We start from the raw sequence: 14,660 nt of genomic DNA on the forward strand, positions 1-14,660 counted from the left end.
TATTTTTTTTGTATTTCCCCCACTAAAAAGGCACATTGGAATGAGGATGTCCTGACCAGCCAGAGAAACTGCAGACAATTAGATGAGACAAAAAGCGAGTCCATACCTTGTGTAGCTTTTCCCGTCGTTCAGGGCTATCTGGCACACCCCGGAGGCTTTGTGGAATATACCAAAAACAGACGTTTGTGTGCTCAGGCTGCAGAGATTTTAACAGACAAGCAAACAAAGAAAATTATGATAACTTGAAAGAAAGCTGTTCCCAAATCCATATACATCCTCAGTGGAAGATACATCTTCTTAGACCAAAGAAAGAGGTTGAATGTTCATCTCAAAGGCAATGTTACTTCCACACCAGAGAGAACAATGGTTCATTTATCCAATCATATCTGGCAAGAGAGCTGTTCCCTACAACCAATTTTCTAGGTAACTAAAGTTACTAACTTTAAACATTGAAATGTTACAAATAATCGCGTTTGGGCAATTTTTAAAAGAAGGTATCCATCTGTTCATCTTGTCGTTTTGTAGAAATGGCCCACATATAGAAGATACTTGAAACATAGTTTATTGATGCTAAATATTTTATTGAGTTTATTATATTGATATTGAATCTTTTCTGGATGACTCAGGACTATCATAATAAACATTAAGACTGGTTCTACAGCATAAGGCAAGGCCTACTGAGATGCCTCAGACTATTTAGTGTCCCTCCTCTAAAGATTCCTGTGCCTTTCGAGTTCTGTGTATTCTTGCTATAGTTTTAAAGTTTTCTCCCTGGTTGCTGTTTGCCATTACTGTGCCTGCCTCTAATTGGTTTGAGACATCACATTTGTTGTTTTTAATCTGCTATTAAGAGTGTTTAAAGTAGTGTGCAAATGATCAGAGTGGTGTCATTGATTTTAAACTGCCCGGGGCTCCTTTTTGTTCATTTGGTGATTCACGTGTGTTCCTAGTAGTTTAGGTTGCCTGATAAATAGAATAATGTGGACTGTAGGCAGTGTTATGTTACACTGGCTTACAAGTGGGTATTCTTTTATTCAACACTGGCTGCTATTCTATCTTTCTTTATTCAACTGTGAGCGCTATTGGGTCAGAGAAAGAATCTGTTTTGTTCACTACTCTAGAATCCAGGTCCTAGTAGGAGGCCTGGCACACAGTGAGTACTCAGTGAACAGTGACAAATACTTTACTGTGTGCAGTATGTACATGAACTCAGGGCAGAGACAATTTTATCTTGCTCTCCTCATTATGAATCTATGTTAAGTAGAAGCTTATGTTAGAACAAGTCTTGGGAGGTAAGAATATACTCATCCTATAAGCTTCTTGGAAATAAAAAACACTTTATCATTTAAAAAATTTTGTTTTTATAAATTATATATATTTTTTTCTTATAGAGACAGGGCTTTGCTATGTTGCCCAGGCTGGTCTTGAACTCCTCCTGCCTTGGCCTCCCAAGGTGCTGGGATTACAGGTATGAGCCACCATGCCCAGCCTGAAAAACACTTTATCATAAAGGTTCAACACAAAACAAACTCAAGAATGAAGAAGGATTCAGACCTGTCAAGGAAAGACCTCTCTCGACTGCCAAAAGCTGGCCAAGAGCAACATGGTTTTAAAAGACATCAAGAAAAACATCATCCCTGTGCTACCAGGAGAAAAGTTCACAGACATGGAAGCAATTAAAGAGAGGAATTAAGGGTGCATAAGAATAAAAATTTTGAAGCAGTTTCTGACAATATGGGAAAATCCGGCTTCAGGAGTTTCCCTCAACAGTTTTTCTGGAAATACTAGGTACCTGGTCCATGGTGATTACCTACCTCGCCATCGAAAACCATCTCAAATTCTTCTCTGTTTTTAATCTTGGCGTAGAGGTATTCAGCCAGTTCCAGGCATTTGTTGATCTGGTTTTCAAATCCCACTGTGCCCTGTTTTAAAGAGAAAAGTCATGTTTGCGGTTGCATTTCCCAGTGATGAGCATTTGGGAAGGCTATGCTGTTCCTGTCTGTGGGACATATATAAAAAAGTATTTTTGGAGATGGTTAGGAAGAACAGTCTAATCAAATATATACATCTTTTTCACAGCTGTGCATAAAATAAACGGTGTATGCCTGCTTCCTCTTTCAAAGGCACTCCAGTCTCTGGGTAATTATTCTCAACTGGACCTATACCTGATTCTGGTTTGCTTTAGGATGGTACTGCTCAAAGTGTCATCTACGAACTGAGGCCAATCCAAAACCTGTAATTCATTGATTGTCTGCAATCAAATGAGTGTAGAAGTTGAGATTAAGCATAGGAAACTTTTATAGCAATTGGACAGAGGGATTTTATGTCTATCGGCTCTAATAAAAAATAGTGGCTTGCTCTTTGTATGTTTTTAAATTTCATGTTTCTAGCCATTCATCTTTAGGGTATTGGTCCATGATAGGTTTAAAAACAACAAAGGCTGGGTGTGGTGGCTCACGCCTGTAATCCCAGTACTTTGGGACGCTGAGGCGGGTGGATCATGAGGTCAGGAGATTGAGACCATACTGGCCACCATGGTGAAACCCCATCTCTACTAAAAAAAACACACACAAAAATTAGCTGGGCATGGTGGTGCATGCCTGTAGTCCCAGCTACTCAGGAGGCTGAGGCAGGAGAATTGCTTGAACCTGGGGGGCAGAGATTGCAGTGAGCTGAGATTGTGCCGCTGCACTACAGCCTGGGTGACAGTGCGAGACTCCCTCTCAAAAACAACAACAATAACAACAACAACAAATAACAGGTTCTTCATCATAGAAGCTTCAAAAGATACTGCTGTAGAACTCATCTTCCCCAGCAGTAAGTCCTTGTGAAACATGTCCCATGCCCTGTCAGGCAGGCTACCTTCCACATAACAGTGTTATGCCTTTTAGGTGACAGGCCCACAGGCAGATGGGGAAGCCACTGGTATCAGTGGATGCCCTGAGATTGCAATAGTTCCAACTACTGACAAACTGGTTGAACATGAGTTTCAAAAGCCAGCATGGCTGATTAATAACAGCAGTGAAGGTTGTTGAGTGGGTCGGTGTTAACAAGGAGAGCAGATGCACAAGGCTGCCTGTGGATTGCTAATGGGCCTGAGCGAAGTCCAGCACTAACCAAGCGTCAGCCTCCCCAGGTAGTGTCACCACCAACTGTACACCCTAGTAAGTCCATTTAGGAATGAAGCCTGCACTGGGGTCCCATTTCAGCAATCAATAGCTATGATCAAAACCTCCAGCAGATGGTTCAAGAGGTTATTGTTAGAAACAAAAAAGGAGACACAGATTACTGAAACAGGCTGTGCAGTCATTATATTTCAAAATAACAGGACTCCTTTTTTGTTGTCGTCGTTTATGGCTTTTATTTATTTATTTATTTTTGAGATGGGGTCTCTGTGGCCCAGGCTGGAGTGCGGTGGCATGATCTCGGCTTACGCAACCTCTGTCCCTTGGGCTCCAGTGATCCTCCCATCTCAGCCTCCCAAGTAGCTGGGACCACAAACACACCATCACACCTGACTACCTTTTGTATTTTTTGTAGAGATGGGGTCTCACTTTATTGCCCAGACTGGTCTTGAACTCCTGAGCTCAAATGATCCACCAGCTTTGGTCAAAGTGCTGGGATTACATGTGTAAGCCACCGTGCCCGGTCTATGGCTATTTATATGTTTAAAATACCTAGGATTACTTTGTAATAGAAATCAATTCAGACTATTTCTATATTAAAATAGCTGGTGTGGTGGCTCACGCCTATAATCCCAGCACTTTGGGAGGTCGAGGCAGGTGGATCACTTGAGGTCAGGAGTTCAAGTCCAGCCTGGCCAACATGGTGAAGCCCCATCTCTACTAAAAATATAAAATGAGCCGGGCATTGTGGCACACACCTGTAATTCCAGCTACTTGGGAGGCCGAGGCAGGAGAATTGCTTGAATCCAGGAGACAGAGGTTACAGGGCACCAAGATTGTACCACTGTACTCCAGCCTGGGCAACAAGAACAAAACTATCTCAAAAAACCCCAAATAAACAAACAACAAACAAACAAAAGACTTATTGAGAAGAAAATTAATAATCTACCAAATATTTCCTACAGAATAAATATTTGACTAGATATTTTGCAGGAAAATCTTGTTGTTTGAGTATTAATTAGACCCAACCTTAAACATAGAAATAATTAAAATTAATTTACAATAAACAAAAACAAGGTATGCAATATAAAAGTATGAAATCAAAACTCCTTTTACTTGATTTCACATAAATACTTTAGAAACAAATAGTCAAATGGCAATCCTCTCCGTCACTCATATTTTGGGGGAAATTCCAATAGTTAGCTTTTTTCCTTAGGTACGGAAATGAAACCCAAAAGGCTGATGAATGCAGACACAGCATGCTACTGTCTAACAGTAGGATTTTTCACAATAAAGTACACATTTCCCAGAATAGTGTATTAAGCACAAACAATGGGAAAGGCATTATTGAAGTAGCATTTAAAACTGTCATACACAGCCCATGAAATAATTCAAGGTTCTACTCAGAATAATGCAGTAATTTAATTTTTTTATTTCTCTATGCCTGCATTAAATAATTCCAGCATCCCCAAGGATTGCTGTGGAAATCCTTATCTTGGCATAATTTTTAGTCATTATGAGAACGTTATAAGAAGACTTCATGATAGTTCAAATTGAGGAGACTGAATGAAAGGAGAGAGAATTTGACGCAAGGAATAAAGTAATTTCATTCACAAAGAAAACACAGTTAATTCAATTATCTAGGTATTGATTCCACTTATAGTGAATTATCTGTGATATATCTTCACCTCCCTTTTGCCAGCCAGTCTGTGCAAATTAAGTTTCTGCTCTATTTCCTGAATTATTCCCTTCATACCTTTGCTTTCCACATCAGCCAGAACTTGAAGATATCCACGTGGCGGCCACACTGAATTGCTTTGTCCCCAGTGTCATAGGAGACATCATACTGCTTGTCTGGCTGGAAGAGATATCCTGCACACATCTGGTTGCATCCTTGGAGTATACCCTATCATGGAAATCAAGATGAGTGCATCTGCATTTACATGTCAGATACATTTACAGCTGGTTTTAAAACGGGGCTGGATGGAAGGAGGGGCTTGAGGTCATATGCAATCTTTTTTCTGCTGTCTTTATGAGGCCTTACACTAGTTCTGATGTTCTTCTCTACAATCACCCTTGGAAAAACTGCCATCCCTTTGTCTCTGACTCTCTGATTAGAAAATGATCTTCCTGTCTCAGATGTAATCCCTCTAAGGGGAAATGTGTGTGGGTGTTTCGGATTGTTTCAAGATTGGGAAGTGCTGTGGCATTCAGTGGCTGAGGTTAGAGACAGAAACTTCCTCAGTGGGTGGGACAGTTTCATGCTGTGAAGAATTTTTCTCTCCAAAAGCGCTCTGGCAAAAGCCTTCCACCCTTTCCAGGGCCTCCTATGAAGTTGCATGGACTCCACGTAGGAGTGGAGTAAAGAGGCTGTGCGGGTCTGGCTCCTACAGGCTGGAGACAGACTTTTTGGAATGCTTCTGTGAACGGAAGTTTTAATACAGCAACAATGCCTTGGAGGGCAGGGTCCTATTAGTAGGGGTGTGAAGAAGAGAATATGAGGCTTAACCATTCTTTTTTTTTTTTTCTTGAGACGGAGTCTCACTCTATCACTAGGCTGGAGTGCAGTGGCGCGATCTTGACTCACTGCAACTTCTGTTTCCTGGCTTCAAGCGATTCTCTTGCCTCAGACTCCCGAGCAGCTGGGACCACAGGCACGCACCACCACGCCCGGCTAATTTTTTTGTATTTTTAGTAGAGACAGGGTTTCACCATGTTGGCCAGGATGGTCTCGATCTCTTGACCTTGTGATTCGCCCACCTCAGCCTCCCAAAGTGCTGGGATTACAGGCGTGAGCCACCGTGCCTGGCCGAGGCTCAACCATTTACAGCAGCTTTGGGGGCGACATTTCTTGTGGCCCCAAGTTGATATTTAGAGTTGTTGTTTCCTCTCATTTATTTGTCTTGGGACCCACACATTCATGCTAAGAACTCCGAGCATGCTCCAGTGAGTGGATTTTGTCCTTACTGAGGACAAAACTGATTGGATGCCTCACCTAATTGTGCAAACATGAATACTCAATTAAATAATTCCTTTAAGGTTCAGTTGCTGACAGACCCTGAGTACTGATCAAGGAAGAAGCAGAATAGACAGCAAGAGCCAAAAGAAGAAACCAGGTTAGTTGCAAGGGCAGGAAAGGACAGCAGCAGCAGGCTTTCAATGGGGCTGTCAATCTCATGAGCCAGCCAACAAGTACTGCAAAGAGATCCCGTGTGCGTCTCTTTTCCTGCCTTCTAAATAACGTGCAGGCCCCAGCATAGCTTTGAAGGGAATACAGACCTTCTCCTTGACGAGAATGGCAGAGCACTGCAACAGCACGCCCATCATCTTATGAGGGTTCCAGGTGACTGAGTTGGCCCTGAAAGAAGCGCATGAGACTTTGAGAATGTGCCAGAGTCAGAAAGAGAAAACTTTTCTCTTGAAGAAAACACCCCCATCCCAACTCAAGTCAGTAAATATTACCCATGCCTATTCTCCTGAATTGACTAATCAAGTAGTAAACAAAGGTTTTGCAGGTAGACTTGGAGTATTGTATTGCTGACTGTATCTTAGAAATGACTGCTATTAACAATAGATAACATTTGTGAATAACTTATTATATGTCCTATTGTTTTGAGAGCTTTCAGGTATTATATCAATATGGTATCATGGTTAAGAACTCAGGCTTTGGAGCCAAACTGTCTAAGTCTGAGTCCCGGCTCGGGCATTTGTTAACTTGGGCATATTCTGTGCCTCAGTTTCCCCATCTGTTAAGTGGGGAGTGTGTACCTCACAGAATTAAATAAAGGAAAAAATGGCTTTATAAATATCAAATGCTTACAAGAGTGCCTGGCACACATAATTCCCACCACAACCCTATGATGTAGGTACTATTATTACCTCTATTTTAGATGGGGAAACTAACACGTAAAAAGGTTAAATATATTACCCAAGGACACTGAGTTGGGAAGTGTTGGAGCCAAGATTCAAGTCCAAGGATTCTAACTGCACAGCCATTGTTCGTAACCACTCTACTAGACTGCTTCTCTTTAGGAGATCAGTGGCTTCTTTCTGCCTTTTTCTTCTCATTTATAGGCTGGTGACACTGACCTATCCACTTAAGGGACAGTATCAAGAGTGGTACCTAAAAGCAAGGCTCGACTGGACTAGTCTAGACTCTGACTACCTAGCAGCATTATTTAAATGCTAAATGAGCAAGATTGTGCCAGTTTGGGCTGCAATGATAGCTTAACAAGCATGGTCTCCTAGCAACCGCATCATTCTGTCAGACACAATTAGATGGTTAAGGAGCACACTAGCTAGGGCATTACAGAAACAACTAAGTCTAACATGATGATTAAAACCTGAGTAACCTGCTTCATTGGTTTGCAGACTCCTTCCGAAAGGCCTGGCCAATAGCTAGGCACTGCATTTTAATATCTGTGAAGGATCATTTCCCCCAGATAGAGCAATTGGCTGGCTCAGAATCATTCTACCTCTGCTCTCCCTAGCACTAAACCCTTGCTGTGAATTTTCAACCTCTTCATCCTCATTAGGTCTTTTAGTTAAAGAACCTAAGAAAATAATTTAATGCACATGTGCACTGTGCTTCAAGGAGAAGAGAGGAAGGTCTGAAGACCCTTTCCCTTCAGTGTATGATAAAACTTTTGTGAAAGAGACCTGTGAAAAATTCCAAGGAAAGTTAACTAAGTGCTTAGCTCACTAAAAAGCATCAGTGTCCGGCCATATTTAAAAGATAGTGAATTTAATCAAATTTCTCATTGCTATAATTTACCAAGTCATTAAAAAATTATATTTAGGTCTCATAAAATGTCTTAAATGGTTTTTCTGCATATCCTAAACGTTTGAGGTAAATGATTCTTTGCTGCTACAAAGGGAAAGTAATAAGACATAATATAAATTCAATTTCCTTTAGAAGCCTTATATGATTTAAAATGTTAGGAAAAAACGTCTTTTATGAAATGTTTCAAGTTTTCTTAGACTCAAAGACAGAAAATTAACATTGAGAAATCTAAAGTTAAGTTGGCTTGGCTCATCCAGATTCGTCTCTCTCTCTCTCTCTCTCTCTCCCTCTCTCTCTCTCTCTCCTCTCTTTCTCTGTCTCCTCTCTTTCTCTCTGACAGAGTCTTGTTCTGTCATCCTGTCTGGAGTGCAGTGGTGTGATCTCAGTTCACTGAAACCTCTGCCTCCCAGGTTCAAGTGATTCTCCTGCCTCAGTCTCCTAAGTAGCTAGGATTACAGGTGTACACCACCGCACCTGGCTAATTTTTGTATTTTTAGTAGAGACAGGTTTCACCATGTTGGCTAGGCTGGTCTTGAACTCCTGACCTTAAGTGATCTGCCCTTCTTGGCCTCCCAAAGTGCTGGGATTACAGGCATGTGCCACTGCGCCCAGCTGAGATTTCTTACATTATTCTGCAAGTTACGGGGTTGTCCACTTCACAGAGCTGATCTCACCCATGTTGACACTGGTCTTTCAAAACTGTGTCAGAACTTTGGGGAGGCACAGTAGAGGTAACAAAAGCCAGAGTCCTGGTTACGAGAGAAGCCATGGGTGTGCTCTCCCGCTGCCTCCTCCCTGTTCGCCTCTCCCTCCTTAGTCTGCTCCTACCTCTCCCACCTTGCTCCAGCCCCACTGGCCTCTCTGATGATCCTCCCACTTGCCAAGAACTGTCCTGCCTCAGGGCCTTGGCACTTGCCACTCCCGCTGCCCAGAATACTCTTCCTCATATCCTTGCTTCCTATCTCCCTTTATCTCAGTATCTGCTGACATGTCACCTCCTCAGAAAGGCCTCTGACTACCCTGTCTGAAACAGCATGCCTTATCACTCACTGTTACCTAACCCTGTTTTATTTTTCTTTACTATGAGACAGATTAAATATTTGTTATGAACATCTAGCCCACTGGAGTGTAAACTTCAGGAGGGCAAATCTCTTAGTTGATAACACCTTTCATATACTGCCTTATTTTTCCTGCATTTGTTGGATATGCATATTTTTAGAAAAGCACCATAGGTGGCTGGATGGAAGACAGGTAACTGAATATTCACATCCACTCCTACCTGGCTCATGATAGGTGCTCAGTAAATATATGCTGAATGAATCAATGAATCAATGTGTCTTTGTAATGGCTCAGCACTTAGGAGTCAGGTCAAAATCATATTTGGCCTAGAATATCCACTGAACTTACATGGTGAAAAAGAAAATAAGTTAGGAGCTGAGTGTCCTGCCCTTTCTGCAAGTAAGCTTAATGAGGAAGAAGAGGAACGTGAACCAGTGGCCCTTCCTGTGCCCTTGGCAAACTCCGATGGCCTCCAGTTTCCCTCACTGGTTAGTCTCTCTCGTCTCCTACCTGGGCACCTGCAATTGTCTCCTGTTACACTTATCACATTGTGTTCTAACTACTTGTTTACTTGTCCTTCTCACTGATTGATTGATTGTTATTAGAGACAGGGTCTCACTATGTTGCCCAGGCTGATCTCAAACTCTTAAGCTCAAGTGATCCTCTTACCTCAGCCTCCTAAAGTGTTGGGATCACAGGTGTGAGCCACCACACCGGGCCTGTCTTTCTCTTTTTCTAAATGGTGAACTCCTTCAGGATTCATTTAACGGGGGATACAAGTAGTCACATTTGTTACCAATCATCCAATAAATGTTCAACAAATGCCTGCTGAACTAAAGTGAACTTAGACCGAAATCGGATGCTGGAAATCAGGGCAGGGCGGTGCAGGCTGACCTCAGAGTATAGTCTGTTTGATGTGCTGGATGGAAGGAGGCCTGGCGAGCTCTGACTCTTACCTTTCTATGCCATTGAGTTTATGGCGGTGCTTCCTGGACATGAGCAGCCCACCTCCCCAGGCAGCCTGTGGGGAGAGGGAGAGGTGAGGAGAGGGGGAGCAGTGACATTTAAGAATCTAAAACTAGTCACTCCTCACTTCTAGTAAAATGTGAGCAAGAAAGTCTAAAGTGAAAAACATAAGTTTCTCTGAAAAGTTGAGCCCACATTGATTGTTTAACCAGTTGTGATTCTTCATTGTTTGTCATTTCTTTTTCAAAGTTCCTCTGGAGAGTAGCTGCACGAGTGATACAGGTAGGCCAGGTCTGAGCCTGTGATGCCTGTTCTGCCAAGACTGAAAGGTCCAATGGCCCAATAGCCCGACATGCTGTGGGAAGCCAGAGCTACATGGTGAGTTCCCCCTCCGGGTAGCTCTGGAAGCTGCCCCCCAAAATTGAGGCCTGCTGTCTGGTTCTTTCCAGAGTAGAATTTTAACAGCTCCTGAAACACTCAAAAAGCAGCAGTTCCTGCTGGGTTTGGAGGTCTCACAACAGCTTATACAACAACAAGACATTTTTGTGGGTACCACAATGCATGTTTACTGAATAGCTTGGGATGCCACGTGACACAGCCTTTGTTAGTCATTAGTTCAGTAGCAAGGCAGATTCGACTATTGGCCAATTATGAGAAGTTAAATCCCTAAGAAAATGGGCAGAGAGACAGAAAAAAAAATACACCCAGTCACACGTGAAAATGCATCTTTTGTGTTCCTGGGAAAATTTGGGACTAAATCTCTTAGTTGATGATGCTTTCCATACACTGCCTTATTTTTCCTAAATGTAGCAGCTATGCATTTTTTTTTTCTTGAGACAGTGTTTTGCTGTTTCACCCAGGCTGGAGTGAAGTGGCATGATCTCGGCTCACTGCAACCTCTGTCTCCCAGGTTCAAGCATTTCTCCTGCCTCAGCCTCCCAAGTAGCTGGGATAATAGGCACCTACCACCCTACCTGGCTAATTTTTGTATTTTTAGTAGAGACAGGGTTTCACCATGTTGGCCAGGCTGGTCTCAAATTCTTGACCTCAGGTGATCCACCTGCCTCAGCCTCCCAAAGTGTTAGGATTACAGGTGTGAGCCACCGCACCCAGCCAGGTATGTACTTTTTAAGAGAAGTGTCATAGATGGCTGGACTGAAGGCAGGTAGCTGAGGGTTCACATTCATGGCCTTTCTCTGTATATTGTATCTTCTATTTTTTCCCTCTGAAATCAGTTATATTTTAGTCTGTAGCCCTTTGTCCCAACAAAGCTACCTGGGAAGGTGATGAGACCATATTCTAGGATGAACCACAGAAGACATCAATTGACTAGTAAGGAACTGGATGAGTCCCAGAGGATGTTCCAGGTTTGTGGTGTGTACTGACTGTGAATGGCTGGCTAGGGTCCAGACAAGAACTGGAACTAATGTGGTATGGAGAGAGGGGCTGGCTGGGGCATGGGAAGAAGCTTGAGGCAAATCATAAAAAAGAGCTGCTTCCACCACCCCCCACATGGACTGGGCCTCTCTGATTTATAGCACTTACATCGACATGCAGCCAAAGGTTGTATTTCTCACATATATCTGCAATCTCTTGTATTGGATCAAAAGCTCCATAAACAGTCGTGCCAGCAGTTGCATTGACATAAAAGGGAACATATCCCTACAAGGAAAGACAGATACAGGCTGATTAGTGTTTTTGACCTTTCTCATTTGCTGATTTCCACAGGAAGCAGAAGAATTGCGTAGCATTTATCTCTAAGAGTAATTGGCAAAGCTTGAGTGTTACCAGATACTATGTCTAGTAGTGTTTTGTTGGCTCCTTCACTCACTCACTCATTCATTTATTCAACCAATTTTTTTTTAGTGCCTTTTATGTGCCAGGCCCTGCTGTATATGCTGGGACTCAGCAGTGAGCACAATAGATGAAGAATTCTGTCATTGTGGAATTTACATTTTAGCAGCAAGTGACAGGTAATAAGCTAAATTAAATAAGCAAAATATATAATATGTTTGATAGCAATAAATTATATGGCAAAAAGAGTAATAATAAGTGTTTGGAATGCTGGCCAGGTAGTTCTGAATATCACATGGGCATTATTCTTTTAAGGGGCTGTGTTGTTTTAAGTGAATTGATATAATAATTATACTGAAACATTGTGGGGTTTGATTATTTAAAACAGGTCTATATATTGTGAAAGCTGATACACTCACTAACAGTGGACATGGTGAAATGTTGACATAAACAAAAAATAAATGAAGGAGTAGAGTAATAGATATAAGACAAGTTTGGGGAAATCTGTGAGTCTTAAGCTTTTCTTTTTTTCTGAGACAGGGTCTTGCTCTGTCACCTAGGCTGGAGTGCATTGGCATGATCATGGCTCACTTCAGCTTCTAACTCCCCAACTCAAGCAATCTTCCCACCTCACCTTTCTAAGTAGCTGGGACTACAGGTATGCACCACCATACTTGGCTATTTTAAAAACATTTTTGTACAGATGTGGGTCACCCTATGTTGCCAGGCTGGTTTTAAATTCCTGGGCTCAAGGGATCCTCCGGCCTCAGCCTCCCAAAGTGCTGGGATTACAGGTGTGAGCCACAGCACCCGGCCTCTAAGTCTTTTTTGAAGCTCCGCTCTACCTCTGCTCCTTCCTCAGATCCAACTCCTGTGCCAAGACCCAAGCAAACAACTACAATAAGAGAAGGAGGTACAAGAATGTAACCAAAACAACCATGTGTTGGTAAATGGCCTGACAGCTTCCTGGCAGTGACTTGTGGATACATCTATTCTATGAGATTTTTTTTTGTTTAATAGAGTTTGTTGAGGCTGGATTCACCAAGCACCATGGGCCATCTGCCAGGGCATGGAAGCACTTTGCTAAACAGAATCCTAAGCTAAAATGGCATTTGTTAAAATGAGATAATACCCAACAAGTAGCAAGTAAAAATTTCGATTAGGCTCTATCTTCATGATGCTCAGTAGCTGATTTTATTGAAGAACATCCAACCAATCACTTGGCACAATGGAGACGGGACAAATAGTTTAATGACTGCATTTTTCATTAAAAAAAGAAAAACAAACCTGACATTGTATAGATATAGCTTTAAAATAAAATATCTTACAAGTTGGAAATAAGCACATTATCTAAGAATAGTTTTAGAAACACAAGAAAATTGTCTCTTATCAAGGACATTTTTTGTGTAGGGCAGGAAGAAGGTATTTTAAAACATGTTTTCAATGGTGTTTAGATGTACCACAGAGTACATACCTTCTGTTTGGCTTCAAGAATTTTTGCCTCAAAATCAGCTGGAATTATCTTCCCCCTATAATTGTTGGAAAAGGAGGGAAATTAAAATGAAGAATCAATGAGATTGCACATGAAAAAACTTTAGCAGCAGCAAAAAGCAATTTAATCGGATATTTTCAACAGACCATTAGCAGCTTGGCACACTGCATTGAGCCAGTCCTTAAGCACAATAAAACAAATTTACCAGATGAACACATTTAATACATCAAGAACCTAATATTCACTCTCCCCTGCCTACCTTTCATTGCACTTTATCAAAATCACATTGTCAGTTCCAAAGCCAAGTGCAGCCCCAGCTTTCTTTATGGAATAGTGACTCTGCAACAAACAGAGGCTCAAGGTTAGAAATTGGAGAGTCCCCTCAAAAACACCACTATTCATGAGAAAGCATCCCCGACTCACGTGTTCTGAGGTGAAGAGGACCAGTTTGGGCACAGCCGCCATGCCCTTTGTCTTAACTTCCGGGAAGTACTTGTAGCGAGCAGCCATGATGCTGTACATGTTGGATATGGCGCCCCCTGTCAGCAAGCGGATATATTGGGAGGTGTTGGGGCTCTTTCATTATTGTTTCTAAAAACGAACGCTGAGCTGGTGTCTCAAGAGACAAGGGAGGTCAGGAAGCGGAAGGATAATATCCTGATAGGTTTTGCTGGCTTCCCTATTGCTGGGGCTTCCCATTGGACCCTTTACCCTGGGAATACAAGTAGTCACACTTATTACCAAAGCTATCTAGGCAGTTTGGCGGGAGGTAATTCATGTACTTCAGTGCCCTTTCCACTTGAAGTCTAGACAGAAATATAAGAGGTAGCAGCAGCAGTGGCTGCAAAGGGATGAGTGAGTTATAACCTTCCTGCTTTAACTTTCTGCTCAATCTATTTACTGAGCAAAGGTGTATCTGTTCCCTGAGTTCAGAAAGACAGTGAGAGAGAGTAATGGAGCCTACAGAAACAATGACATTTCCTGGTTACCTGCCTAGGTGCTCTCTTCAGCCCAACTGAATTACTGAGTCATTTAGGAGAACTCTAAGTTTATTAAAATAAGAACAAACCCATGTTTACATAAATAAAGACACAAGGAGAACTGACATAACTATGTATGTCTGGCCAACACAAACTAGTTAATTTTACATTAATTATATGACAATTAAACTGGCAAATTTGTGGTCTGCTTCAATTACCTAGATAACTGCAATTCTTATTTCTTCTTTTTTCCTTGTACACAATCACACTGTCTCTGACACCATCAGAATACCTATTCTTGTTTTAAAAATTCTTATTTTATCTACTGCAAACTAGAGATTCAAAGTAGATGTACTACTTTAGCCGAAATCAATCAATCAATTAATAATCTTGATTCACTGATCCCCAGCATAATCAAACTGACAGAATGGAGTTGTTTAATAGTGAGACCTTGTTTCTAC

At 41.8% G+C, this 14,660-nt stretch overlaps 1 protein-coding gene across 1 annotated transcript in view; it reads right to left on the reverse strand.

Moving 5' to 3' along the window:
* GAD1 (glutamate decarboxylase 1) overlaps positions 1 to 14,660 on the reverse strand; it is a 43,973-nt gene that overhangs the window by 2,475 nt on the left and 26,838 nt on the right. The window contains exons 8-16 of the mRNA XM_008998729.5: positions 13,643 to 13,758; positions 13,479 to 13,558; positions 13,202 to 13,256; positions 11,479 to 11,595; positions 9,924 to 9,988; positions 6,405 to 6,483; positions 4,882 to 5,031; positions 1,815 to 1,922; positions 107 to 196 (exon numbers count right to left, since the gene is read on the reverse strand). Coding sequence (XP_008996977.1) covers positions 107 to 196; positions 1,815 to 1,922; positions 4,882 to 5,031; positions 6,405 to 6,483; positions 9,924 to 9,988; positions 11,479 to 11,595; positions 13,202 to 13,256; positions 13,479 to 13,558; positions 13,643 to 13,758 — 860 coding nt within the window. The remainder of the gene's footprint in view (positions 1 to 106; positions 197 to 1,814; positions 1,923 to 4,881; positions 5,032 to 6,404; positions 6,484 to 9,923; positions 9,989 to 11,478; positions 11,596 to 13,201; positions 13,257 to 13,478; positions 13,559 to 13,642; positions 13,759 to 14,660) is intronic.

This window comes from Callithrix jacchus, chromosome 6 (assembly GCF_049354715.1).
Source record: "Callithrix jacchus isolate 240 chromosome 6, calJac240_pri, whole genome shotgun sequence".
Lineage (NCBI taxonomy): Eukaryota > Metazoa > Chordata > Mammalia > Primates > Cebidae > Callithrix > Callithrix jacchus.